Source organism: Leptodactylus fuscus, chromosome 1 (genome assembly GCF_031893055.1).
Source record: "Leptodactylus fuscus isolate aLepFus1 chromosome 1, aLepFus1.hap2, whole genome shotgun sequence".
In the NCBI taxonomy this organism is placed as follows: Eukaryota; Metazoa; Chordata; class Amphibia; order Anura; family Leptodactylidae; genus Leptodactylus; species Leptodactylus fuscus.
Window position 1 is genome coordinate 293,911,539 of NC_134265.1, and position 26,725 is coordinate 293,938,263.

General features: G+C 43.7%; 1 protein-coding gene across 1 annotated transcript in view; it reads left to right on the top strand.

Annotated features, from left to right (window-relative positions):
• ANXA10 (annexin A10) overlaps positions 1-25,914 on the top strand; it is a 70,053-nt gene extending 44,139 nt beyond the window's left edge. Inside the window, exons 9-12 of the mRNA XM_075258093.1 lie at positions 6,490-6,585; positions 9,027-9,085; positions 21,285-21,407; positions 25,673-25,914. Of these exons, the coding sequence (XP_075114194.1) occupies positions 6,490-6,585; positions 9,027-9,085; positions 21,285-21,407; positions 25,673-25,741 (347 nt within the window). The 3' untranslated portion in view covers positions 25,742-25,914. The remainder of the gene's footprint in view (positions 1-6,489; positions 6,586-9,026; positions 9,086-21,284; positions 21,408-25,672) is intronic.
• Positions 25,915-26,725: the final 811 nt, after the last annotated feature.

The following is a 26,725-nucleotide window of genomic DNA, read 5'->3' on the forward strand; positions in this document are numbered from 1 at the left end:
AGGGACTGGAGACTAAAGGGGGTCACCCCTAACGAACAAGTGAAGCTGCTACTGACAGGGACTGACAAGGGTGTGCACTGACTAACAACACAAGCAGCACACAGGAAAAATGTGGGAAAGGATTCCCCCAAACCAATATGGGAAGGAACCATACACTAGGAAACAAACACAGGGAAACTGAGTAGAAATCAAAGGATAAGGCAATTCACTCACACAGTCAATTATACACAGAGGGAGGATTGGTGAACACAGAAGGGAAACACACAAACCAACTCGTTCACCCAAACCTCCCAAAAATCAACCACGGAACTTCCTCTATCCCAGAACACCACCTACTCCTCCTGCTAAGGCCTAGCTCTGTAAAAGCGACACTCAGCACAGAACCATGGGAGGCATGGGTTTAAATACAGAGTAGAGACCACTCCTCCCAGGTGCAAATGGGAGGACAGACTAATCAACCAGGAGATAAAGCTGCCTACCATCAGTGCGCACGTGCAAGTCAGAAGGTGTGCACCAATACCCACGACAGGACAACCCCGCAGCGCCAGGATGCCACCCCAGACACTGCGCAGCCAAAAACTCCCCAGGTAAGAAAAATAGAAATTAAAGAACCTAAATACTCCTAACAGAAGCTCTGTAAAGTAGCCAACACAGAGGAGGTTTGGGGAAAATTACATTGTGATGTGGGGAAGCTGGAAGCTTCGGCAGAGAAAAGGCAAATGAGTTTTATTGCGGATAAAGTTATGCACCTGGGCCCTGGAAATAAGTGTTACAATTATGTATTAAATAGTAAAACACTGGGTAAGAATACTGCTGAAAAAGACTTGGGGATATTGATGGAGAATAAACTTAATTTTACCAACCAGTGCCAGGCAGCTGCTGCCAAAGAAAATAAAATCATGGGCTCCATTAAGAGAGTAATAGATGTTCGTGACAAGGATATCATTTTGCCTCTATACAAGTCTCTGGTAAGGCCATATGCAGAATACTATACAATTTTGGCTTAGAGTATAAAGACATATCAAATTTGGGATTATGGAATTGGGATTTAAATTAAAATGTACAACATATGAATAGACAGTACAGAAATCTTTCCAATGATCTCCTTATACCATAGCCTAGAACTGTGACAAGGGGGCATCCCCTATTTCTATAGGTAACAAGATATTACCATAGCTGTAGATGGGGCTTCTTTACAGTAAGGGCAGTGAAACTGTAGAATTCACTGCCACAAGATATGGTAATGACTGAGGTGGAGAAGACATGCAGGATTTCACACAAAGGAGCCAAAATTCATTAATAGACAGTGGCATAACTATCGCAGAGGCAGCTGCCATAGGGCCCGGGCCATTAGGGGGCCCGGTGACAGCCGCTGCCACTGCATTTTTTTCTTTTTTTAATAGGCCGTTACGGGCCCTATTTACTTGCCAATCCTGGCTGGGTCGGGATCAATAAGTGACACTGCGGGCCACACAAATACTATCATAATTATACTTGGGGGTCTTTGCAGGGGACACTAAGGGGGATAATACTGTGTGCAGGGGCCACTAATGGACATAATGCTGTGTGCAGAGGCAGTGGCGGATGCAGGGTTTGCGGGGCCCTGGGCAATTGACTTTGGCAGGGCCCTACGCGCAGCGCAGTGCGCCGCAGCAAATTAGGCCCAGTCCACTTTTATGTTGACTCCGCCCATTCTCATTCATTTTTCATGTGATTCCACACAGTATAATCCTCCTACAGTCACCCGTAAATTATATGTCCCCCCTCCATCTCTCCATTTTCATATACACCCTTCATCTACCCCTAGTTTCATGTCCCCCCCCTCTATCTATGTCCCCAGTTTAATGCCATTCTACCCCTTTATCTGCCCACAGTTTCATGTCCCCCCTGTCTCTGCCCCAGTGTCATGCCGTTCTCCCCCCTTCATCTGTCCCAATGTCATGCCATTCTCCCCCCTTCATCTGCCCCAGTGTCATGCCATCCCCCCCTTCATCTGCCCCAGTATCATGCCATTCTCCCCCTTCATCTGCCTCAGTGTCATGCCGTTCTCCCCCCCTTCATTTGCCCCAGTGTCATGCCGTTCTCTCCCCCTTCATTTGCCCCAGTGTCATGCCGTTCTCTCCCCCTTCATTTGCCCCAGTGTCATGCCGTTCTCGCCCCTTCATCTGCCCCAGTGTCATGCTGTTCTCCCCCCTCCATCCACCCCAGTGTCATGCCGTTCTCCCCCTCCATCTGCCCCAGTGTCATGCCGTTCTCCCCCCTTCATCTGCCCCAGTGTCATGCTGTTCCCCCCTCCCCTTCATTTGGCCCCCAGTTTCATTGGGCCCCCTCCATCTCTGTCCCCAGTTTCATGTCGTTCTCTCCCCACCCCCTTCATCTTCCCCAGTGTCATGCCGTTCCCCCCCTCCCCTTCATTTGCCCCCCAGTTTCATGGGCCCCCTTCATTATGTTCCACCTTAATATTTAATGCAAAACAAACACTTACACTCACCTTCTATCACTCACCTTCCATCGTTCCCCCGGCGCTCCTCTCTCTCACTCCAGTCACATACGCGATTAAAGCAGGAGCTGTGACCTCAGCTCCTGCTTAGCTCCGGCCCGGCTTGCGTGTGTAGGCGCGATGTGATGACGTCATCGCGCCTACACACGCAAGCCGGGCCGGAGCTTTAAAGCAGGAGCTGATCTCACAGCTCCTGCTTTAATCGCGTATGTATTCAGCTCATCGGCGGATGGACACCGATGAGCTGAAATTGTGACAGGCAAGTACCGGGGGGCCCCCAGAAGCTCTGTGGGCCCCGGCACTTGCCCGACTATGCCGAGCTGACCAGGACCATTTTGTTAAGGCCGGGCCGCGGGGCCCCGCTAAGCGCGGGGCCCCGGGCGGTTGCCCGGCTCGCCCGGCCCTGGATCCGCCCCTGTGCAGAGGCTACTAAGGGACATAATACTGTGTGCAGGTTCCACTAAGGGACATAATACTGTGTGCAGGGGCCACTAAGGGACATAATACTGTGTGCAGGTTCCACTAAAGGACATAATATTGTGTGCAGGGGCCACTAATGGACAAAATACTGTGTGCAGGGCTTACTAAGGGACATAATAGAGTGTGGAGAAGGGGGTCGGTCGAGGTCTTCGGCGTCGGTGTCAGTTGGGGGTTCAAAAGTGTCAAAAGTTTGCCACGGGGCCCCACCATTCCTAGTTACGCCACTGTTAATACAGTATATTACAACATTTACTAGTAACACAATATGCTGTTAGAAAATCAAGAGTTGTTGGAAAGATTAGAAATACTTTAGGCACATTATACCATTGCTATGATAAATGTTATTTTGCATCAGATTACTGTGCAGAGCCTGGAGTAAAGAAGACTGATCCCAGAACGCAAAACAGTGAGGGGTCTCCTGCTGTCACCCATCAAGCAAATGGGAGTGAAGTGCAGCAACTTGCCATGGTCACTCCAATATGTTTGCAGCCATTTGCTTCTGACTCCGTACACAATGCAGTTTCTGATATCGGTTGGTAGAGATGGCATATTTTAGACCCCCGTTCACCAAGGGTAGTTCATTAATATCTTAAAAATGGATATTCAACATTTGTTATAGTATTTAATATTATATAGTATTTTGTTATAGCATTAACTTTATATTATATATCATATTTATGCATTGTAAACCTCAAAAATAGTGCATAAGACTAATATATACAAGGCAAGAAAAAACTTGGACCTCTCCAAATGCTTAGTACACAATCACATTTGAATTTTACTTCTTAATGTGAAAAATAATGAATCCAAGAACATCATATCTTCTCGATGACCTGAATGTTCCCACCACACATTATTAGATTTTATTTATTGATAAACCCGTCTTAGCCAATAACTATTTTCCCACTTTTGAGCTAAAGAAACCCTGGTCGCTGCCAGAAAACACTGGAGACATTTTGTGTAATTCACTTGAAGTGTTGCTTTTACTGTAAACTAAGGATGAGAATATATATAAAATCAGCTGATGAGGAAACAATATATAGGCTTTGGCACGTATTGAAGATATGGATTAGTCCATGTTTAAGTCAGCAAATCTACTACATAAACTAGAATATCATAAAGAATTTTCAGTTTCTGTCTGAAAAATGCACAAAAATACGGAGAGAAGTCATGCTTGCAGGAGTTTTCTCTTCACATTTTTAAAGCAGATTTGGGGACATAAACCCCGAACATAGAGCAGGTGCAGGTGTAAACCAAGCCTTAATTTGCCACAAAAGTGTGCCAAAATTATGCACATTTTCTCCCAAAACAGTAGGCACTAGGTTAGTCCACCCATACACTATAGAACGATACATTTTGTGGCTGCAGAAGATTATTTATTTTATTTATGACATGATCATGTTTCAGTCCAGAACTTTAATTTTAAGAGCCCGTTCATGTGGCGAAATTTCACTATAATTTTGAGATGGATTCTGCTTAAAAGTCCGCATCAATTTCCAACCTGATTCACTCTCCCATTGTTTTCAATGGGATGCAGAGATCAAAGCAGAACGCCAAAAAAAACAATCATGTTGTCCGATCTTGCCACGGATCCTGGGCTGCTTTAGCTACAGAAAGTGCAGTGTACCAAGTCTGCTGATTTAGACTCCTTCATCTGCAGAAACATGCAGATCTGCTTTGGCTTTATGCTGCGGGAAGCCAGAAAGGCAGAAATGGAAGAGGCATTTTCCCACCATGTGAACAGAAAAAAGCATGTGATCCAAGGAAGAATATACTATAGAGGCAGACAGTGTAGCTGCTATGGGGCCCTTAAAGATGGACAGTCTACATTGTGAAGGGGTTGAGGAAATGGTTCCTAGTTTCTAGTTAGATATTCTGTCCTCTGTAACAAAAATAGTGACTTATTTTAATCTTTACTCTCTCCTATATATTCACTAATGTGCCCCTTGTATTAGTGTCCACTGATGTACTTTACATCAGGAATGAATTGACCAGTGTTGATTGGCCAGTGTACAGCATTCGGCCAATCAACGCTGGTCCTGCCGGAGGCTTGTCTGTCAGGAGGCGGAGTCTAAAATCGGACCACAATGGACTTCTGTGGTCCGATCTTAGACTCCGCCTCCTTACAGACGAGCCTCCGGCAGAACCAGCGTTGATTGGCCGAATGCTGTACACTGGCCAATCAACGCTGGTCATTTCATTCCTATGAGAAAAAGTCAGCTCCCTCGTAACAGCAAGCTGCCAGCTCTCCTGACTAGCAAGGATGAGCCTGCTGCAGAACCAGCATTGTTTTGCCGAATGCTATACACTGTATAGCAGGCATGTCAAACATGCGGCCCGCGGGCCGCATGCGGCCCTTTACAGGCATATCTGCGGCCCGCACTAAAGTCTCAAACTTTCTCTCTACAAAACTCACGATCAGCACTTGGAAAGTGAGCGGTGGATTGGGGCGGCCCTGCTGGACGCAGCGCTGCTCCAGCGGCCGCCCCTCACCCATCGCAGAGGTCTCCCCGCCTGCTCTCTGCCTGTTCCGCTCCGCCCCCTCCTCCCTCCTCCCCACACGCCGGGTGACGTGGCCACGTAATCAGGCCCGCACTCGACGTGTGCCTGAGTCCTACGCAGTCTCACAAGACCGCTGCGCAGGCTGAAGAGCAGAAGCAGGTAAGCTGCAGAAGAAATTGATTTATGATGATGATGGGGGGGTGGAGTGCTGGGGAAGGGTTGGGGTGCTGGGGGAGGGGGGCTTTTTGATGTCTGTCTGGCCCTTCCTTGGGCTTGAGGACTTTTTTTTTTTTCCCCACCCACCTCGTAATACTTTCACTTGGGGGTTAATCGGAGCATTACAGTCTGTAATGCTCCTATTAACCCCCAAGTGCAAGAATTGCAAGTGGGTGGGAAAAAACAGTCCTCAGGCCCAAGGAAGGGCCAGACATCCAGAAGTCCCCCTCCCCCAGCACCCCCCCCCCCCAGCACTCCAACACAATAATGGTGTCTGCCAGCTTTAACTGAGGTGCCATCTTACCGGCAATCGCAGGCACCCGGAGCAAGATTTGGGGCCTGCGTGCATTTTTATGGTGGCTGGGAGCCTTGTGAGGCTCCAGCCTGTCATTCTATACTTTCTATTGTAGGCTACTCTATGTAGCCTGCAATAGAAATGCCGGATTTTTGCGATGCATGGTATTAGTGATCAGTCCCCTAGGCCCTAGCAATTAGCTGCTGTGTGCGGCCCTCGCAACAACTTCTTGTTACTCATGTGGCCCTCGGGGTACCCTGAGTTTGAAATGCCTGCTGTATAGCATTCGGCCAATCAACGCTGGTTCTGAATTGAATATTTACTGCAAATAGCTAGTAGTATTCGATCGAGTACGAATATTTCGAATACCGTAGTATTCGATCGAATACCTACTCGATCGAATACTACTCGCTCATCTCTATTTCTAAGTTACATTTAGTAAAATCTATACTGTATACATTAAACTGTACTGAATAAGTATCTTTTTTTTTTTAAGTTTTTCAGGAATTTCAAAATGTTTCTGGACAGGACATAGCAGCAGCCATTGAAGAATGCTACGATGGATACTTTCAGCAGCTGCTACTGGCAATAGGTAAGTAGCTCGAAATGAATCTTGAGTTTAGAACGCCCGTCTACAATTAGTGTGATTAAATCAATATTATGTTCAGTATCTGAATGGCAGAAGTGGCAATTTATACCATATAATAGCCAGGACTTGAACTGTGAATAGGAATTCATTTATACGGTATGCTAAAGCATTCACACTGCACTACAACTAATGCTCTCTATCCACACAGAGAAGATTCATTTATATAAATGCAATTTCCTCTTGGGATAATTCTCTCTTATTTTGCAAGTTGCTTGAGGCGGAATGCATTATTACGAAATGTCATCGTACATAAAGAGCTCCCGCTTCTGTTTCTACAAATCATATTTGTTGGGTCACTTGTTATCTTTATTGTTACCATGGAAAGAGATTCGTGTGAAAACTCAAATCCGTTCCATCTGCTTTTGTACAAAGTTACACAGTAACCTTAATATACCACAACTCGTGTATACAGAATGTAGTTCACAAGGTTTCACCACACTGAGGATATAAATGACCAAATCTCCCTTGGGTAAGATCCTGCATAAGGTACAAAGCAACACTTCTGCATCACTGCTGTATATGTAAGTAAGGAAATATATACACACATGGGACATGTCCCAGGAAGACCCTATACATTATATCAGACATATGGCTGAAGATGTGGGTCCAGCCTTAGGCCTCATTCACACAACAATGTGTGAACAACTGTTTATAATGGCTGTTTTGTGCCTGTTCTGTTTTTAATGGCCATGCGTATGAATTTAACTGGTCTGTCTTTTTTGACCTCATCCATTGATTTGTGTTTAAGGGGGCGTTCACACTTGCGACCCTGTGTGCCGTGTGTTTTTTGGCCAGACACAAAGTCAGACATGCAGGACTTTGTGTCCAGCTAAAAAAAAACAGTTTCCCTGCGAAGAGACTGCATACGGACACCAGCGGTTTGCTTTCAAAACCCATTCAAATGAATGGTTTTTAAAACTGACTGCGAGGAAGCCGTCCCCTATGCAGTTTCTCTGGGGAATTGGACGGAGACTCGGCGGACTGACACAACGTGCACAGGTGCATAAGTGTGAATACCACCTAACAGATGTAACTTGGATGTCAATCCATTTTACAGCCATTAAAAATTGATCCATTGAATTCTGTTGGGTCCATGTGCCTGTCAAACGGACAAAGATAGCGTGTCGTTTTTGTAACAAAGTGATTTTTCTGTCGCCATCAAAAAACCGACACAAGAATACACTCATTGCCATTTTTTTAAAGCGAATAGCTCACAGTAGTTTTTCACTGTCATGTGAATAAAATTTTAGACAGTTTTATAAATTTGCCCCTAAGGTCTTCCGGACTCCTTTATTCACTTTTTCTGTAAAGTAATACTTTATACACAGTCCAGTGATATTAATGTGACCACCGTCTACTTTTCACGTCAACGTTAAATAACCAATTGCAGAAGGCACGTGTCATCAGCCATCTGAGAGCACTCATCATTGTGGAAGGCACGATGTATCAACACAAGTATGCATCTATCCTTGCGGACCATGTTCACCCCTACATGCGAATTGTTTTTCTTCAGGATGATGGCATCTACCAGCAGGACAAAGCAATGTGTCATAAAGCTCACAGTGTACGTGCGTGGTTCGAGGGGCATCAGGATAGGTTTACCGTATTCCCTTGGACAGCAAATTCCCCAGACTTGAACCCAATTGAGAATCTGTGGGACCACCTCGATCGGGTTGTTCGCATCATGGATGCTCAACCACGTAACCTAGCACAGCTGGCCATGGCACTGGAGTCGGCATGGCTCAACATCCCAGTGAACATCATCACAACATCCACTCTCTTCCTACACGTCTCGAAGCGGTCCGCTCTGCCAAAGGTGGTTATTCTGGATATTGACAGGTGGTCACATTAATGTGACTGGACTGTGTATAATAGATTCTACTAAAGTAGGATTCCTGCCAAGACTATGGGAACTACAAACTGTATATTAGACTACAACTTTCCCTTATAGCCTTTGAAGAAAGGTAGTAGTCTAGAGTCAAGATGGCATTTCTTCCTAGGGTTGCTTTAACATCTGCTTCACTCATATGGTGGATGTATGCTATTTCAATATGGTGCATGCTTAATAGCTTAGGATAAATCGTCAAAATCAGATCAGTTTGGGACCAGCGATAGGTACTCCCACTGATGGGCTCTTCATGGTGTAATTCTAATGGAGATGGCTAATGCAAACAGCTGATCAGAAGGGGTGCTGAATGTCAGACCCCCACAATCTGATATCGATGACCTATTCTAAGGATAGGTTATCAATATATAAGGCTCAACTCCTTTAATGAGTGGAATATGTAATGCCATGACTATGGTTATTTTGTCATATTTTGTTAAGCACTCTAGTCTTGGTTATAAACCTAACCCTTTATCATATATTTCTGTATATTTCTTAGTGTCCTGTGTTCGAGACAAACCATCATATTTTGCATACAGGTTGTACTCTGCAATTCATGTAAGTGCTTATTATTTATTACACATTATCACAATCTATCCTGTTTATAAAGTATATAGTGTAGACCAACCGAAAAAAGGGTTTATGGCTTCTAGAATGACAAATGACAAAAATTGTTGCAAGTGGTGTTTTTACACTGCCCTCAGCTCTTTCCTGAAAGACAATGTGGTGAGAGTGAGGGTATGTTCACATGGAGATTTTTACAGGCGTATTTTGAGGCAGAATCTGAATGCCTCCAAACTCTCCCATTCATTTCAATGGGAGTCAGTAGCAGATTTTTTGTCTGCTAAAAACTGTGTGTAGACTTACCTAGACTGGGCTTATTGTAACCAAATTTGTGGCCTCCTTTTAAGTAAAATTTGAATTGTTACAGCATCTCTGCCTGCTTCTGCCCATCATCCCTGAGTAGGGAATAGAAATGGATGAACTCATTCATCACAAGCTGGGTTCGACCCAAATATTCCAAACTGTTTTCAAGGAAACTGAACAAATGCCAATAGGGGTGCCCAATATGTCGATCGCGATCTACCGGTCGATCGCAAAGGACGTATGGGTCGATCGTGGGATGCAGCCTGGGATCCCCGGTGTCTGCTTGTTCACAGTGCAGGCTGAGAGTCGACTCTCAGCCTGTGCTGTGAACAAGCACTCCGGACACTTGCAGGCCGGGCAGCAGCAGCTCCGGAGGATGACACGCTGCCCGCTCTTAGGGATGGAGGGAGCCGGGGTGCTGCTTCTTCACAGTGCAGGCTGAGAGTCATCTCTGGACATTGGCAGGCGGGGCTGCTGCAGCCTCAGCCTGCCAGTGTCCAGAGATAACTCTCAGCCTGCGCTGTGAACAAGCAGACACCGGGGATACCTGGGCAGCCACACAACGCCGCTGTCTCCTGCTCTCACGCTCCGTCCGACCCCGCCCACATGTCAGGCCCCGCCCACAGGCACGCCCCACCCACAAGAAGTGGGTAGTAGATCTTTTGCCTTGCCAGTTTATAAAGTAGCTCACATGCTGAAGAAGTGTGAGCACCCCTGGTTTACACACTATAGGAACTAGGGTTCCTAGACTAGAAAGAAGAGGAGTTAGATTCTCCCTTGGATATAGCAGGGGCTTTTGATATGACACAGGCCCAGCCTGGGAAGGAGGTTGACCCTTCTTTCTTTCAAGATAATGATAATGACAATTATCACAATGCTGGACAAGGATGGCAACCATGGCAGGTATTCCCTGGAAAGCATGGTAGGCTGTATGCTCCACTGCCTATACAGAGTCAAGCTTGATATTAGTACCAAAAAGAGGGAGGAATACTTGATGGAAGTGCTCTTAGACCCTCACTATAAAGCCAAAAGGGGAATTCTTCTGTCTCCCAAAAGGAAGTAAAATTGGAATATTATCAGGATAGGCTGTACTGTATACCCAGCTTAGTGCAGCATTTATTGAGACCACTGAAAATTCCAGTTTCATTCCTACTTAGGTGGCCTCTGCCCACTCCCAGTCCACCTCACTCAGCCAACGCTCCACCTCCTCTGCTTGTGCCACAGACATGATGTCAGACATGATGAACTAGAGATTTTTCACCTTGTGGTGCCACAACAGGCAACTGAAACCCACTGGCTGCAAAAGCAGGTACAGTTGTACCTAGAATGCGCCTATAACATTAGCCCATGTAGATAACTCTGACCCCATGTAATTCTGGGCTAACAAGGTTAGAGCAGTAAAAGATGCTGGTCCAGTTGTCATGTGAATTTTATTTTGTCAATCATCGAGTGTAATGGCCGAGATGGCGTTCAGTTCTGCCAGTGGCTAGAAGGATGAAACTTTTATCAAAATTAATCAGGCATGGATCTGTAAGGATTTTCACACGCCTCCGGCTGATGTCTCCATATAGTGGTGCCACTGTCTGCCTGTATCATGTTCCAGTTACTATAACACTGATGCTGCCTGTTACTCCTAAACAGCTGCCACCACTGCCATTGCTCAGCTAGACATGTCCAGTAGCTTGTTCCATCATAGCATTCCATGTCGGACTGCTACTTACTGTATATTGCCGTAGCGACAACCACTTCCAGCACTCAGCTAGTCATGTTCTGTGGCCAGGTCCATCACATTTCATCAGTGTTGGCATATAAAAAAAAAAAAAAAAAAAACATTTCATGTCTGCTCCCATAAAGGGATCATTTTGGTGGCTTTTTTTTTCTACAAAACTATTTCTTTTTGCAATATAACCATCATGTGTGTCTAAAAAACCAAAGATAAACACCTTTTCCCACAAAAAATTATATTTTAGAGCATTTTAAATATTAAAATGCATAAAAGTAAGTAGCAGCGCAGTTTATGTTACTAGGAGTTTGCAGCCACTGCTTACATAGTGGCTATGAATGCTTTTCATAGACATATAATGTAAGTCACAAACATGTCACATACATGTCACATAGACATACATGTCACTTATGCTTTGACAGAACTTTGGCTGTGTTCACCTTAGACAGCTAGAAATTAGATAGATAGGTTCCTAGAAGTCCTGACGGTGTTAAATGCTATGTTTTGTGCCAATTTAAGTTGTGGTTTGTACCAACCCACCCAAACCCTTTTGGTAGGGCTTAGTCTGATCCATGAATATTTGTATTGCATGACTATTATAATATTCAGACAGGGTCGGACTGGCCCGCCGGGGGACCGGGGAATCCCCCGGTAGGCCCCAGCCTGGACTATTAAGACCTCATTATGGGGCCCTACCGGACCTCCACTGCCTTTTTTTTAGTAGACAGTGGAGGTTCGGTAAGGCGTCTGCTCAGGGCTGGTGTCAGCACCTGGGCAAGTCACTGTGAGGTAGTGAAGGAAGAGAGACGTGCTGCAGAGCTTGGGCTGAAGGACCTGTGATGATGTCATATGTGGGCGGAGCTATACGGATCGTACAGAACAGTGTTACACAGGAAGATGAATCCGCCGGGAACAGTCTGATGGAAGGAGGAGAGAAGAGATAGCTTGTGTGAGTAATAGGGGAGACATGGGGGGCAGGCTGTGTGAGCAAGAGGGGAGACATGGGGGGCAGGCTGTGTGAGCAAGATGGGGGGTTCAGGCTCTGGGGGGATGGGCACTGTGAGCATATAATACTGTGGGGGGTGTCACTGGTGAGCACATAATTATGTTTGGGGGCCACTGTGGTGCACATAATAATGTTTGGGGGTCACTATGGAGTACCTAATTCTGTTTGGGGGCCTCTGTGGTGCACATAATACTGTATGGGGGTCATTATGGAGCACGTAACACTGTTTGGGGGCCACTGTGGTGCACATAATACTGTATGGGGGTCACTATGGAGCACGTAACACTGTTTGGGGGCCACTGTGGTGCACATAATACTGTTTTGGGGCCCCTGTGGAGCACGTTATGCTGTCCCAGTATTGCTTACATGCTGGGCGCTGCGCTGCTTGCTCACTGTATTCTTGATAACTGCAGTTGTGGCTACTAAAGCTGTATCTCTTTCAGGTATCTGAGATATTGCTTTAGCGCCCATAACCGCCACTATCAAGAATTCGCTCTAGTAAGGGGATAGGGGACCACGGACAAAAGTTTGTACCCAGGCCCACAAAACATTAGTTACACCAATGGCGGCTGCTCTGGGTCCAGGCACCGCCATTAATATACCTTATTTTTAACTAGATCGTCTGTGCTGATACACAGACGTCCTGCACTTCGATGTAAAGTGGGCGACTCCGTTCATCAGGATCGTAGGTAGGTGAGTATAACTCTTTTTTTTTAGCTTAGTCGTGGGTATTTTAATAGTACAAGGGGTTGTTTGGAGGGGGAAATTATAATTATAAGGAGGGGGCATTATGGATATAAGGGGGGTCACTTATATAAGGGTTATTACGGGACATTAGGAATACAAGGAGAGGTTATATTAGGAGGCATTATGAACATAAGGGGGTGGTCATTGATATTAGGGGTGCAGTATTTATGTCAGGGGAATTTAGGGCATACTATGAGGGGGCAATTAATTTAATGAAAGTGGCACTTGGGCTTTATTAAGACTAAGGCCTCACGTTGCAAACTGCAACAAAATAGCGCTGCAGGAAAAACCGCAGCAGCAACGCATTGTGTTTTTTTCCTGCAGCGCTTTTCACTTTCTGCTTCCATTACACCTATAGGGAAACCATCAGTGTTTTCATAGGTATAAGTGATATTCCAGCGATTTCCAAAACCCCAACGGTTTTGGAAATCGCAGCATGTTCACTGCACATAATTTTCCACAATATGTGGATGGGATTTGCTAGAATCCCATTCACATTGCAGGAACTGTCAGGTTTTCCCGTGGTGTTTTCGCCATATGAAGCCCCATCCACACTTTGCGGTAAAATAAGATACTTGCTGTAATTTCCAAGGCAGTCTTGGTTTTAGAGTTAGACATTGCAGCATACTTACGGAAATTCTGGCGGTTTCGATATAATTGAAGCAGAAAATACAGAGGAAAGCTCTGCAAACTTTCTGTGCAAAGGGCTGCAGGAAGAAATGTGATGTGTCATGGACGCAGTTTTTCCCGCAGCGCTTTTTTGCTGCAGGACACCACGTGGGGCCTTAGGCTTAAGGAGTTTTCCAGTTCGTTTATATTGATGATCTATCCTCAGAATAAATCATCAATAAGAGATAAGTGACCCCCTGATCAGCTGTATGAAGGGGCCATGGTGCCTGTGTATATCACACGCTGTCTGTTTATAGTGACCGTGTGGTGTAATTACAGCCTTGTCACATAGACGCTTATAGGACGAGGCTGTAGTTACATGACATGGCCACTATGAGATGTACGACACTGTGTAAACAGAGAAGGCGTCACGGCACTTGCACAGATGCCACGATTCACTCAAACAGCTGATTCATCCCTCATTATTACACCTCAGCCACGGAGGTGTAAAAACAAAAAAAAAAAAACACACTCACCTGTCCCCAGCACCCTGTTGTCCTCCGCCTCTGTCTGTTCGGTCTCATGGCAACACCTCATTTCTGGAAATTCTGTACCCAATTCCTCTTAGCGGTCACATGAGGTGCAGGACTCCCAGCAAGAAGGTGCCGGCACGAGACTGAATGGACACTGGTCGAGGACAATGGGTTGCTGAGGACAGGTGAGTATGCTTTTTTATTTTAAACCTCCAGCCCGGCACATGAGTTGCTCCAATTCCTGGACAATATCTTTAAAGGATTTATCCATGTTTCTAATATTTATGGCCTGTCCTTAGGATAAGCCATCAATATTACATCTGTGGGAATCTGACAGCCAGGACCTCTGCAGATGAGCTTTTTCATTACAGTGCGGCTACAGGTAATGGTGACAATTCTAGGAGCCACGCTGCCATACAGGATGTAGCAGTGGGTTTAGGTAGTGCAGTGGTACACATCGTATGGCAGGCGAGCAGCCGGCTCCTGATATTACCTTTAGCCATCCTGTCTCTGTACAACTCATCTACAGGGGTCCTGGCGGTGGGCCCCTAAAAACAATTCCACTGGTGGGCCCTAGACACCCCAATCCGACCCTGTATTCAGAAGACATTTTATGACACAAAGGTCCAGTGCATTAATATTTTAGCAAATGCCAACTTTACATGCCACTTGGCCCATCCATTCCATTAATACACCACATTAGCTGAAAAATTATATTCAACGATAATAATGACAATTCTGAGCAGACAGAAGACAATTTATATTACTTTTTATATGGACTTTGCTGCCATCTGGTGTTAAAAACTGTAAATGCATATACAACTCCAAAAACTGCAATTATACCATATACAAATATTGGATAAATGACAACTGAATGCTATTGACCCTAATGATCTGTATGCTTTTGAGATCCATCAATTAATGCTGCATATACATTACAGACAGTTATAGTGTTCTTTTATTACTGTATTTTATTACAGTTTTAATATCATCCAAAAAGAAATACAATGAAATATAAGGAAATTTCAACCATTGAAAGAGATAAAAATAAACTGTCAATGTATTGGAAGCTATAGCAAAGTGCATATAAGAGAAACAAAAACACAGAGTACAAACAGACAGAGACAGTAGGGGGGTGAGGCTGGATCGAGGCTATAGCAGGTGTCAATATCATCAGGTAAGGGACAAAGTGTATCAATATATACATCCGGTAAAGACAACCTATGGATACCATATGGCTTGAAAGGTCTTATAGTGTTCTTTATATTCTTACTGTTATTAATTGCTTGAAAAATCCATATATAAAATGGATATATAGAAGAATTTGGGATCCTAATATACTGCTGATGCCTCCAATATTAAATCCTGGCATACAGAGTTTATATTTGTATCCAGTAGTAAAAAGAAATAAATAGTGACATGTAAATGATAAGTGTATGGCACCCCAAAAAAAAAGAATTATATTTCCATAAAGGCAGAATATGCCTTAAAGGGGATGTGCCATTATGGACAATCATACCGAATCCACAGGAAGGACAGAGGATAGGTGTATGATCGCTGGGGGAACCTGATCCCTCGACCCCCTAGTAATCAGGAGGACCAAAAGTTCCCCCTTGTAAATGGAGCGCCAGCGTTCCATTTACAGCTATGGGGTTGCCAGGATTGTAATCTCTGACAGGACCCTGGTTATGGTTGAGCAAAAAACTTAATACATTTGTCCGGAGATATTATTTCATTTTTTCATGCCACCACTAGGGTTGAGCGATTGGGATCAGAAAGGATTGGATTTCGATCGGCGATCGAGTAAATTTCACGATCGCGATTGGAATTCCGATCCCAATCTTTTCCGGTGGGATTGAGGTCAGAGGTTATTTCCCACAATGCTTGGCTACTGGCCAATCATTGTGGGAAAAGCTATAGTATCAGATGAGCGAGTACTATTCGAAACTCCCGTTTCGAATAGCAGGCACCCATAGGAATGAATGGAAGTGGCCGGCACGCAGACTTGGCGTTTGGCCGCTTAACCCCGTGTGCCGACTGCGTCCATTCATTCCTATGGATTTACCGCAGCCTGCCACTCTTCTGCTTTGTCCCTGTTTTACCGTATACTCAACTCTGCTACATCTGAGATGTAGCAGAGCTGTATACTCAACTCTGCTACATCTGAGATGTAGCAGAGCTGTATACTCAACTCTGCTACATCTGAGATGTAGCAGAGCTGAGTATACAGTATAGCAGGGACAAAGCAGAAGAGTAGATAGTATCTATCTACTTGCGAACTTCGTTCAACTTACCTGCACAGAAGTGCTGCCGCTGCCCGTTCTTCTCGCTCCATTTCTGTTAGAGATGCTGGGAGAAGGTGGGGCTTGTGGCTTAGGAGAGTGTGGGCGGGTATTGGAAGGGGAGATGTGAGTGATGCACTCACGTCTCCCCGCCCACACTTTCCTAAGCCACAACAAGCCCTGCCTACTACCATCATCTCTAACACTAGCTTAGGGAGGTGGGAGCGTGCACGGCGCTCTGAAGGCATGTCAATGAGAGAGGACCGGACCGACAAGCGCGGGGAGCGGCAGCAGATCTGTGCAGGTAAGTGGACACCAGGGGGGCTAAGTAGATGGGGGATTTATTTTTTTTTAATCACTACACAGCGTAGAGTCCAAAAATGTAAACAATTTTTGGACTCCATGCTGTGTAGTGAATAGGATTGTTTTTAAAATCCGATTTTCGATTATTAAAAAAATTCCCATTGACTTGTATTGGGATCGGAATTGGGATCGGGTTCGAATGGAAAATGATCGGAAATTGGATTTTTAAAACGATCCTAAAATTTCAAGATCGTCTCAGCTCTAGCCACCACTTTACTAATGTGAGATTTTTTAAAAAAGTCATATTTGATCATTTTAGTTTATAATAGTTCAACAGCCTAGCCATGCCCACTTTGCCACCCAGTTTGGAAAAATAAGCTGTATAAAAATACAAAATTAAGCCCTAAAACTTCTAAAAAATCTATAGTATTTTCGAGTTAGAGGAGCCAAAATTTTGGAGTGCTTGATAAATTCCCCACATTACGTTTTTCTACCACAGAACTGAATGAAAAATCAATAGGATAGGTCATAAATTATAATCATGGAGACCCAACAAGTGTGATCCATGTCTGATCCCATATATGGGTCAATTTTGGTCACATTTGTAATGGGAAATGCCATTGGTGGATTCCAGGTTGTGTCCCATGGTCCAGGTCAGCAGGAGGTATGTTCCGGTTTCAACTCATCTGCGTCTGGAGGACACAGATGAGTTGAGTACACTGCTGAATGAAGCAGACAGCTCCTGCTTACCTGCTCTGGCCCCCAGAGCTGTAGGCACAATGTGATGTCGTCACTCACATCTTACTACAGCTCCAAGGCCACTTCGTGACTGAGACTGCAAACAGAGCGGTAGGAGAGCAAGGAAAGCTGAGTATCAGTGTTTTTTATTTTAAATTTTGAGGGCAAATTGAGAGGGATTATGATGAAGGGAGCAAATGACACTAGGGTGAGATGAATGGGGAAGCAGATGGAGCAGGACATTAAGTGATGGGAGTTGTCCCATCACAAGGATCCTATCTATACTGCTTGTTAATGTGAATGTAAGACTTTTCCTAAATACATTGCTTCAGCAAAACTGCTTTGTTTGTCCACTATCTCACTTTATTCATTTTTTTTTGGGACACATCCCTTGACTTATCTGGTCATAAGTCAAGTGATGTATCAGCCCGCTCTCAGGGGGGAGGGAGGAGGGGCTAAGTGTACGGGAGCGAGCCTGGATGGGGGGAGTAGTTTACCCTCAGGGGGGAAGGGGCCGCCAATACAGACCCGGCATCCGCTGTAATGGAGAGGCGGATGCCAGGGACGGTTAGACGCCAGCACAGATGCCAGCAACATCGCTATGCTTCTGCCCTGCATGAAGCCAGCAGCGGCAGGAGCAGAATAACAGCATAGCTTCTGCCGCTGCTGGCTTCATGCAGGGCAGAAGCATAGCGATGTTGCTGGCATCTGTGCTGGGGTCTAACCGTTCCCGGCATCCGCCTCTCTATTACAGCGGATGCCGGGTCACATATTCACATATGCATAAGACAAGCGGCGAGATGCCGCTGGCCCTGCGTGCACGCTCATAGACCAGTCTAGCCTTCACAAAGCGAATACAGACCGGCACCCGCTGTAATAGAGAGGCGCAGATGTCGGGTCTGTATGCATTGTGAAGGCTAGACTGGTTTATGAGCGTGCACGCAGGGCTGGCGGCATCTCGCCGCTTGGCTTTGCATATGTGACCCCGCCCACCAATGACGCAACAAAGCCGGAAGACAGAAGATTTTTCAACAATGAAGACTGGTGAGTATGCAACGTGGGACAACCCCTTTAAGCTAGTGGCAGATGTAGGGGAGACATGAAACTGGGGGCAGAAATGGAGGGGGAACATTAAACTGTGGCAGATAAAGGAGGGGCATGAAACTGGGGACTGAGATGGAGGGGGAACATTAAATCGGGCGCACATGAAGGGGGACATGAAACTGGGGGCAGATGGAGGGGGGAAATTAAATTGGGGCAGATGGCATTAAACTGGTGGCAAATGAAGGAGGGGCATGAAACTGGGGGAAGAGGTGGGGTGGACATGAAACTGGGGGGCAGAGATGGAGGAGACATTAAACTGGGGGCAGATGACGGAGAGACATTAAACTGGGGCAGATGAAAGGGGCAATTTAACTGGGGGCAGATGAACTGGGGGTATTAAGAGGGACATTAAACTGGGGACAAGTGGAGGGGACATTAAAAAATGGGTATCACTGGAGGAGGACATTAAACCATGGTAGTAGCCTACAGTTGCTCCCAGTTTAATGTCTTCCTCCAGCTACCCCTACGGTTTAATGTCCCCTCTCTAGTTGCCCCCAGTTTAATGTCCCCCTCCAACTATCACCATCCAGCTGCCCCAATTTCACGTCCCCCTATAATTTCCCACAATTTAAACTGGGGCACCAGGAGAGGGACTTAATACTGTGGGGCAGTTGGAAGGGAACATTATAATGTGGGGGCATATAATGTATGGATGACTGCAGGAGCATTATACTGTGTGGGGTCACAAGGAAAAATGTATGGGAATGGGCGGAGTCAAAATAGAAGTGGGTGTGGCTAAATTTGTCGTGGCACACATAGCGCGCCGCACATTTTGTCCCTCTTTCTGTTCTTTGAAATTTGTGAGGTATGTTAGACAGTTAGAAAGTTATGAAAATAATACAGTAAGTTGATATTAAACAACAATAAGACAGGCTTGTGTGCCCAATATTCAATGCAGAGCCAATTCTAAAGATTTTGCTAGAGTACAAAAGCTCCTCTGTTTACAGTACAGCCATAATCTATGGAAGGATATATAATATGGCAAGCATTTAAGCGACCAGCAATCCAGAGAGCATCTTCGTGACTGTTATACAATACATACAGAAGTTTTGCACTTCTATAGCAGGCAGAATGAATCACACTTGGTCACAGATGGCATTGTGTTTTTACAATGAGACTTTAAAAAAACAACAATGACAGAGAAAAGCAGCGCTGTGGAAAATTTACTGCAGATAAACATCCCAGATCTTAAAGAAAGACTATTTTCTTGCCAATAAGTAAATAGGTCTTTATAAAATAACTAATCATGCCGAACATCCAAACCACTTTTTTTCTGACATTTATAAATTTTGGTATGTGAAGGGAAAAAGGGGATCCAACTATTCAAGGGAACCTGTCAGATGTTTTTTCCACCTTTTCTATAAACCGGCCCCATCATTCGCAGCATGAAGTCATTCCCTTTCCATTGCTGCCCTCTGTAATCTTTCCGTTGAAGTAAATGCACCCATACTCTTATGGATTTGGTACAACAATGTTTAAAAGTATTGTCCTTTGCAGCTAGCATATGTTGCTATATAGTGCAAGCTGCTTTGTGCTGTTATCTGAAAAATCTGTCAGAGAAGCGCTGACGCAGATGGATTTTCCCCCTCCCCTTTCATAAACAAGTCTCTGCTAGCTATGCTGTGTCTAATGTGTGCACATGGTTATGCAGAGTGGCGTAACTAAAGTCTTTTGGGCCTTGTCCGAGCCCCCTACCCCCTTCCTAGGATGTCATTATACCAGCGTGCCCCATGTGACCACTTGCATGACCTCAATTACGGGCAGGAAAACCCATAAGCAGATGTTCAGTCCAGGACAGGTGAGTGTAAGTATTTTTTTTTTTTTTATACACCTCCCCTGGGCTGGCATTTAATGGAAAGAGGCCTGGTTGGGATATATGTATGGCGGTTGGGGAACAAGGCTTTCCATGACCACTATTAGGGTGGTCCGGGGCCCCGGCCTTTTCCAGCTGGCCACAGGCCCCGTACCCCTCCGGGCCCAGTCTCACCCCCTGCAACCATGATCATTATACCACTGGTTATGCAAACTGCACAGTGAAAGAGGAAAAGGGAGGGGAGCTGAGCTGAGCTGAAGATATACAGGTTAAAGCAAAATACAGAAGATATCATGTGACCAGCCCTAGGAAATGCAACCTGATCCAAAAGTCTGAATATGGAAGCGGTTGTAAATTGGAAATAAGGGTTGCTGAATGCATGAGAAGGAATGAACAAAGCAAAAACAAAACCTGATGAACCTTATATTTTTTTTAATTTGGTCCACCCAATTTCTGTCATAGTGTCTGTTATTGGGCACAGAATACTGCATTAATTTTTTTGACATTTGTGACAGAATCTGAGATGAAGAATCCTAACTCATCTTCTAATCTTAGGGAAGATAAACTTCAGTGACGCTAGGTTCACACCTGCGTTCTACTCTCCGTTCTGTGGTTTCCGTCTTCTGCATGCCAGAAGATGGAAAGCACAGACCGGGTCCAGCTGTGAGCGGCGGTGAGCGTTTTATGCTCTCCGCCACAAAACTGTTTTTTTAAATCCGGACACAGAGTACTGCATGTCCGACTCTGTGTCCGGATTATAAAACCCGGTTTCGCGGCGGAGAGCATAAAACGCTCACCGCTGCTCATGGCCGGACAGCTTTCTCACCCATTCAAATGAATGGGTGAGAAAGACTCCTGCAGGTTTCCGTCTCCTATTCTGTTTTATGCAGGAAACGGAAACCTGCAGAACGGACACCTGGGCGCAGATGTGAACAAGCCCTGACCACCTGGGGATAGTTCAGTTTTACTAGTGCTGTCTGTATTCTACAATGCTTTTCTATGTAACCTGTATTTGCCCTTTGTTTTCTTTAGGATTTTGGTTTCCACAATAAAACAATTATAAGGACCATTGTAGCCAGAAGTGAAATAGATCTCTTGACTATCAGGCAAAGATACAAGGAGAGATATGGAAAATCCCTCTTCCATGATATTAAGGTAAATCTAAAGATATTGGGGTGAGGATTTACCAGATTTGTGATGTAGAACGGTATAAGTAGGCACAGCTTTGGCATATGGCTTCTTTTTGTGGTTAAGATGCTTTATGGTGTTGGCTCTGTGCTCCACCCAACAATTTGTATGAAATTGGGCAGAGGTGGCTGCAGTAGGGAGGCCATGGCCTGACATATGTACTATACAGGAAACTGAGTTATACCTAAAATCTATACCAGTTTATATTTCAATTCGGGTGCACATGAGTGCACCTGAAATACTCAGAGGCTGGAACCTCTCAGAATTAAAAAAAAACAACAATACAGATTAACCCCAATGATGCCATTATCAGTACAGATCATGGCATCTAAGTGGTCACAGAAGCGCGCTCCCTCTTTCACCCCCTAGTCCCAAGTGACACAATTAGATCCAAGGGTCTGACATGGCAGCCAGATACCTAACTGCATCTACCAGGTTGTCATATATGGACTGAGCCCAGCCATAGCCTACTAGTTATGTGCTAATAAGTACTAGTTACAGAAGTATTGCAGTATATTGTACCAGTGATCAGGTGTTTGAATGTTTAAATCCTATTGTGGGGCTAAACATAAGCTTTTTAAAAATTGATTCAGTTTTAAAATCATTTTAAAAAAGTTAAACATTTTTTTTCTAATTTCCCATACTACAAAAATAAACAGAAAAAAAAATAACCATAATTGGCATTGCCACAAGATAGGACTGTTAAAATATAATGCTATTGATCCTGTATCTCCCAAAAAATGATTAGAAAATTAGATATACCACAAAATAGCTTTTTAATGCATTCAATAATTCGAAAAATATTACCCCTGAAAGGTTAAATGTAAATTATCTCTAATTCACCAAGTAGGCGGCAAACAAAGATGCCCATTTAGCATTTATCAATTCCCATTTATTTAGCATTTTGTAACTAGTAAAATACCATTTTACAAGACAGTGCACATCATGAAACCGAAAGCCAAAAAATGTAAATAAATAAATAAATAAATAAATAAAAATAATGCAAGATTATAGCGGAAGTAACCCAAAATAGCACCATCTAAACTCATCATGCAAAAAACAAGCCCTCGTATTGCCATATCCCTGATAAAACTTTAAAACGACTATCGCCACTTTTTGAACCTCTAATGCTTTCTTGTGTCTGCAAATAACAGTTAGGAATTACATTAAGATTTTATGTAGAGAAGATACAAAAACTAAAGAAAAGCATTCTCACCCAGATCTTTTAATTCTATGGCTTCCTGCGCTGTTTATTGTCAATACAACAAATGCCATATGGTGTTCTTCACATATTTAATTCCCAATAAAGATTTATAGGTCGCTTTTTTGTCATTCCCCAATATAAAACATCTCAGTTGCAGCATATTTTAGCCAGCAGGGGTAATAATCCTATTTGGCCATTTTGCTGATTTGCAGCACGTCGCATAATGCAAAATGTCAAACGCTATTAAAACAGCAAATTCAGTTTTTTTTCCATCTGATTTAGTAAGACTTTGCAGCAAACAGAGAAATCCAAATGCCTCTCATGACTTTTTTATTTGCAAAGAGAAGTTACACTGGATATTAAATCCACAATACAGATGCAAGAACTCTGCTAATTTAATCTGAACGCCAGCGCATTTTATGTAGCATTGCGATATTTGTCTTATTCATTTCTGCAGTTCAGTAAAAGGCTAGAAAATACTTTTAATTGTAGTGAAAAAATATTATGATAGATACATTATAAGAAAGTAAGCATAATTAAAGAGGTTTTAAAGGATGTGCTAATATATATATATATTAGATTATTAATAGTTGAATTATTTAATCATTTTCTTATTTAATTTCATATTTAATATTAGATTATATTTACATGTACCGTATTTTTCGGACTATAAGACGCACTGGACTATAAGAGGTTTTAGAGGAGGAAAATAGGGAAAAAAAATTTTGAAGCAAAAACTGGTAAAATATTTAATATATGGGAGTTGTAGTTTTGCAACAGCTGCAAGGCCACATTGACACGTGACCCTGCAGCTGTACGGGGATGCATAGAGTTTTTTTTTGCGGGGCCAGAAGTACTTTTTAGTTATACCATTTTGGGGAATATCTATTTCTTAGATCACCTTTTATTGAAAAAAAACCTGGTGGTTTATGATTTTCTACTTTTATATATATATTCTAGGGACAGGAGGTGATTTAGAACTTTTATTTATTTCATATTTTTATTATATATTTTTAAAGCTTTTTTTTTTTTTTTTTTTTTTTTTTACTATTTTACTATTCATAGAGACCAGCCGCAATACTAATATATAGCAGTGACAGGCCTGGGAGCCTCATTAGGCTCCCGGGTCTCACCCGAACAGGTCAGCTCCTGCGATATCGCCGCGCAGGAGCCGGCCTGCAACTTTACAGGTACGGGGCCGGTGGGGACCGGCCCCGGGGGAGAAGAGGCCGCTGATACAGACTGTAGACCCGGCATCCGCTGTACTAGAGAGGCGGATGCCGGGGAGGGATAGACGCCGGGGCCTGAGACATCGCTGCCCTGCCCTGCATGAAGCCAGCGGCAGGGGGACGGAGGAGCGGAATAGCATCACTCCTCCCGCTGCTGGCTTCATGCAGGGCAGGGCAGCGATGTCTCAGGCCCCGGCACCTGTAATGGCGTCTATCACTTGCCGGCTTCCGCCTCTCTATTACAGCGGATGCCGGGCGCCACATTCGGCCTGTAAGACGCACCCTTCTTTTCCCCCCAAATTTTGGGGAAAAAAAGTGCGTCTTATAGTCCGAAAAATACGGTATATATGTTTTGATTTTTTTTTTATTAGTGCTGCATTTTTCATACTGTACTCCAAATCCCCTGCATAGAAGCAGTGAAATAATGCATTTCTAATACTACCGTAGGAGCTTAGGTCTTTACTAAATACTGATTATACATTTGGTTGAGCGCCTAAGCTCCCCCTTGTGGTGAATAATTTCAGACTGATTATCATTATTTAAAACTTGCCTCCAGTTATAAAACAACAATATATAAATTCAAAGTTGAATCACCCCCTACCCTTGATCAGGTATGAAAATAAAGAAAGAAAAACAGACAATAGGTGTGAATAAAAATAAAAATATTATTCCTATAATATGAACACCACAGCGGGAAAAAAATCAAAAGAGCTGAACCACAGTTTTGCCTCCCATACAAATTGAATAAAAAGCATTTACAACACCACATATTTCCCAAAATGGTATACATAAAAATACATCATAATAACCCGCAGAATACAAATCACTTTTCATGTTGGCTACACACTGAAAACAAAGCCACCCAGAAGAAGTTTTTCTCTAATTCCACCTCATTCTTTTTTTCCATCTTCCCAGTTTATCGGAATATTAAACGGTTCCATTGCTAAGTACAATTTATTATGGCTTCTAGAAGGCAAGGCGTAAAAAACAAAAATTGACTGTGGTGGGAAGGGGTTAAAGAGTTATGTGGGGAGAGTAAATATTTCAGTGTATTCACAGCACTTGGAGGACCATTCTTGCTGATGAAGATGAGGGTTCCCCAGGGTCCTATTTATCACATTTGCACAGCACGGTAGAAATCTCTCTGCTCAGCCCCCTGCTGCATTGGCTTTCTGTGATGACACGGAGTCCGTTCTACCCCAGTTGCTTTTACATAGAGTAATATGGAGTCAGTCATTTGCCAGAGAGGCAGAGTGTCAGCAGAGGAGGCAAAGAAATAAGACTTTCGGGCCCCCTGTAAATCTAATTTTCCCTCATTGCTCCATATCTAAATAAGCCATAAAGAGAATTTCCCCCTAGAATAATTCTTACAGCATTGGCACCCACTAATTTACTCCTAAGATAAGTCTAAAAGGATTGGCACCCACTAATTCCTCATCTTTAATCATAACTTATATAAATTCTTTAGCTGCACATTACAGTAAGTAATAAAATAAAAGTAGGAAACAAAGCAGGTTCCTGGAACAGTTGCACGCGGGCCCGTAGCTCGAGGGCGCCTGAATTTACTTACTGTATATCCTGCAAAAAGACATCAGTATAATAGATGGTGCAATGAAAGTGTGTGTCATGTCAAAATCTTGCTTCGAGGCCCAGAAACTTCAGCTCATACCTCTGGATCTAACAAAGCCGGGTGACAACGCTTGGGATACCGTAAGAGTTGCCTGTGCAGTCTGTGCTAAAATGAGATTTAGAAGAATAATGTGGGAACAAAAATAACCTGATTATGATTTCCTTTGCAGCACTTTGCTTCAGGACACTATGAGAAGGCATTACTTGCAATTTGTGCCGGTGATGGACAAGACTTCTAAGAGACATCTCTGGAAAAACATTTAACAAAGAAGTTGAATGGATAATCTACATGATGAAAAATGAAAAACCTATTACAGCCTTGTCACAGAGTATAAATAGCTCAATCATAACATGTTCATAATCTTATTTGATGTGCTTAATAAAGAGTCATAGAAATTCCCACAAATATTAATTCATGTAAAGGATCTGTGCTTCCATAACCAACATTAGATGATGTTATTTTGTCATTATAATAATATCTATCTCCTATCTCTCTATCTCCTATCTATCTATCTATCTATCTATCTATCTATCTATCTATCTCCTATCTATCTATCTATCTCCTATCTATCTATCTATCTATCTATCTATCTATCTATCTGTCTGTCTGTCTGTCTATCTATCTATCTCCTGTCTGTCTGTCTGTCTGTCTATCTATCTTTCTATCCATCCATCCATCCATCCATCCATCCATCCATCCAATCTGACTTCCTTTAGCTTTTCTTTAAAATAGCATCTGTGTTACCATGTTGTTTGTTAGAATATTTAAAGTGTGTATCCACTCAGTTGTCCACAATTGTACCTTTCCAAATCCCAACACCCCCGCTGATCAGCTGTTTGCTGAAACTGCAGTGCATCAGAACTATACAGCTCTATACACTTCTAGTGGCTGACTAGTGGCATCTAAGGGGTTAACACCCGCTATCGGAGCTCTGCTGCATTTTTTTCCAACTACAGAAATGCACCAAAAGTGGATTCAAACTGATATATGGGCACATAGTAGGGTACAGAAAAGAAGGGGTGTTATTGCAATTTCGGAGGGCAGAATCTGTTTTAGGGACTATGTTGTATTTGCGCAACCCCTGAAGAGTTAGAACAATGGAATCCTCTCAAAGTGCCTCCATTCTGACAACTAGAACCCTCAAAGAATTTATCAAGGGGTATGCTGTAGTATGTAAAAATAAAAAAGTACTTTATTTTACAAAGAACAAGCACTGATACAA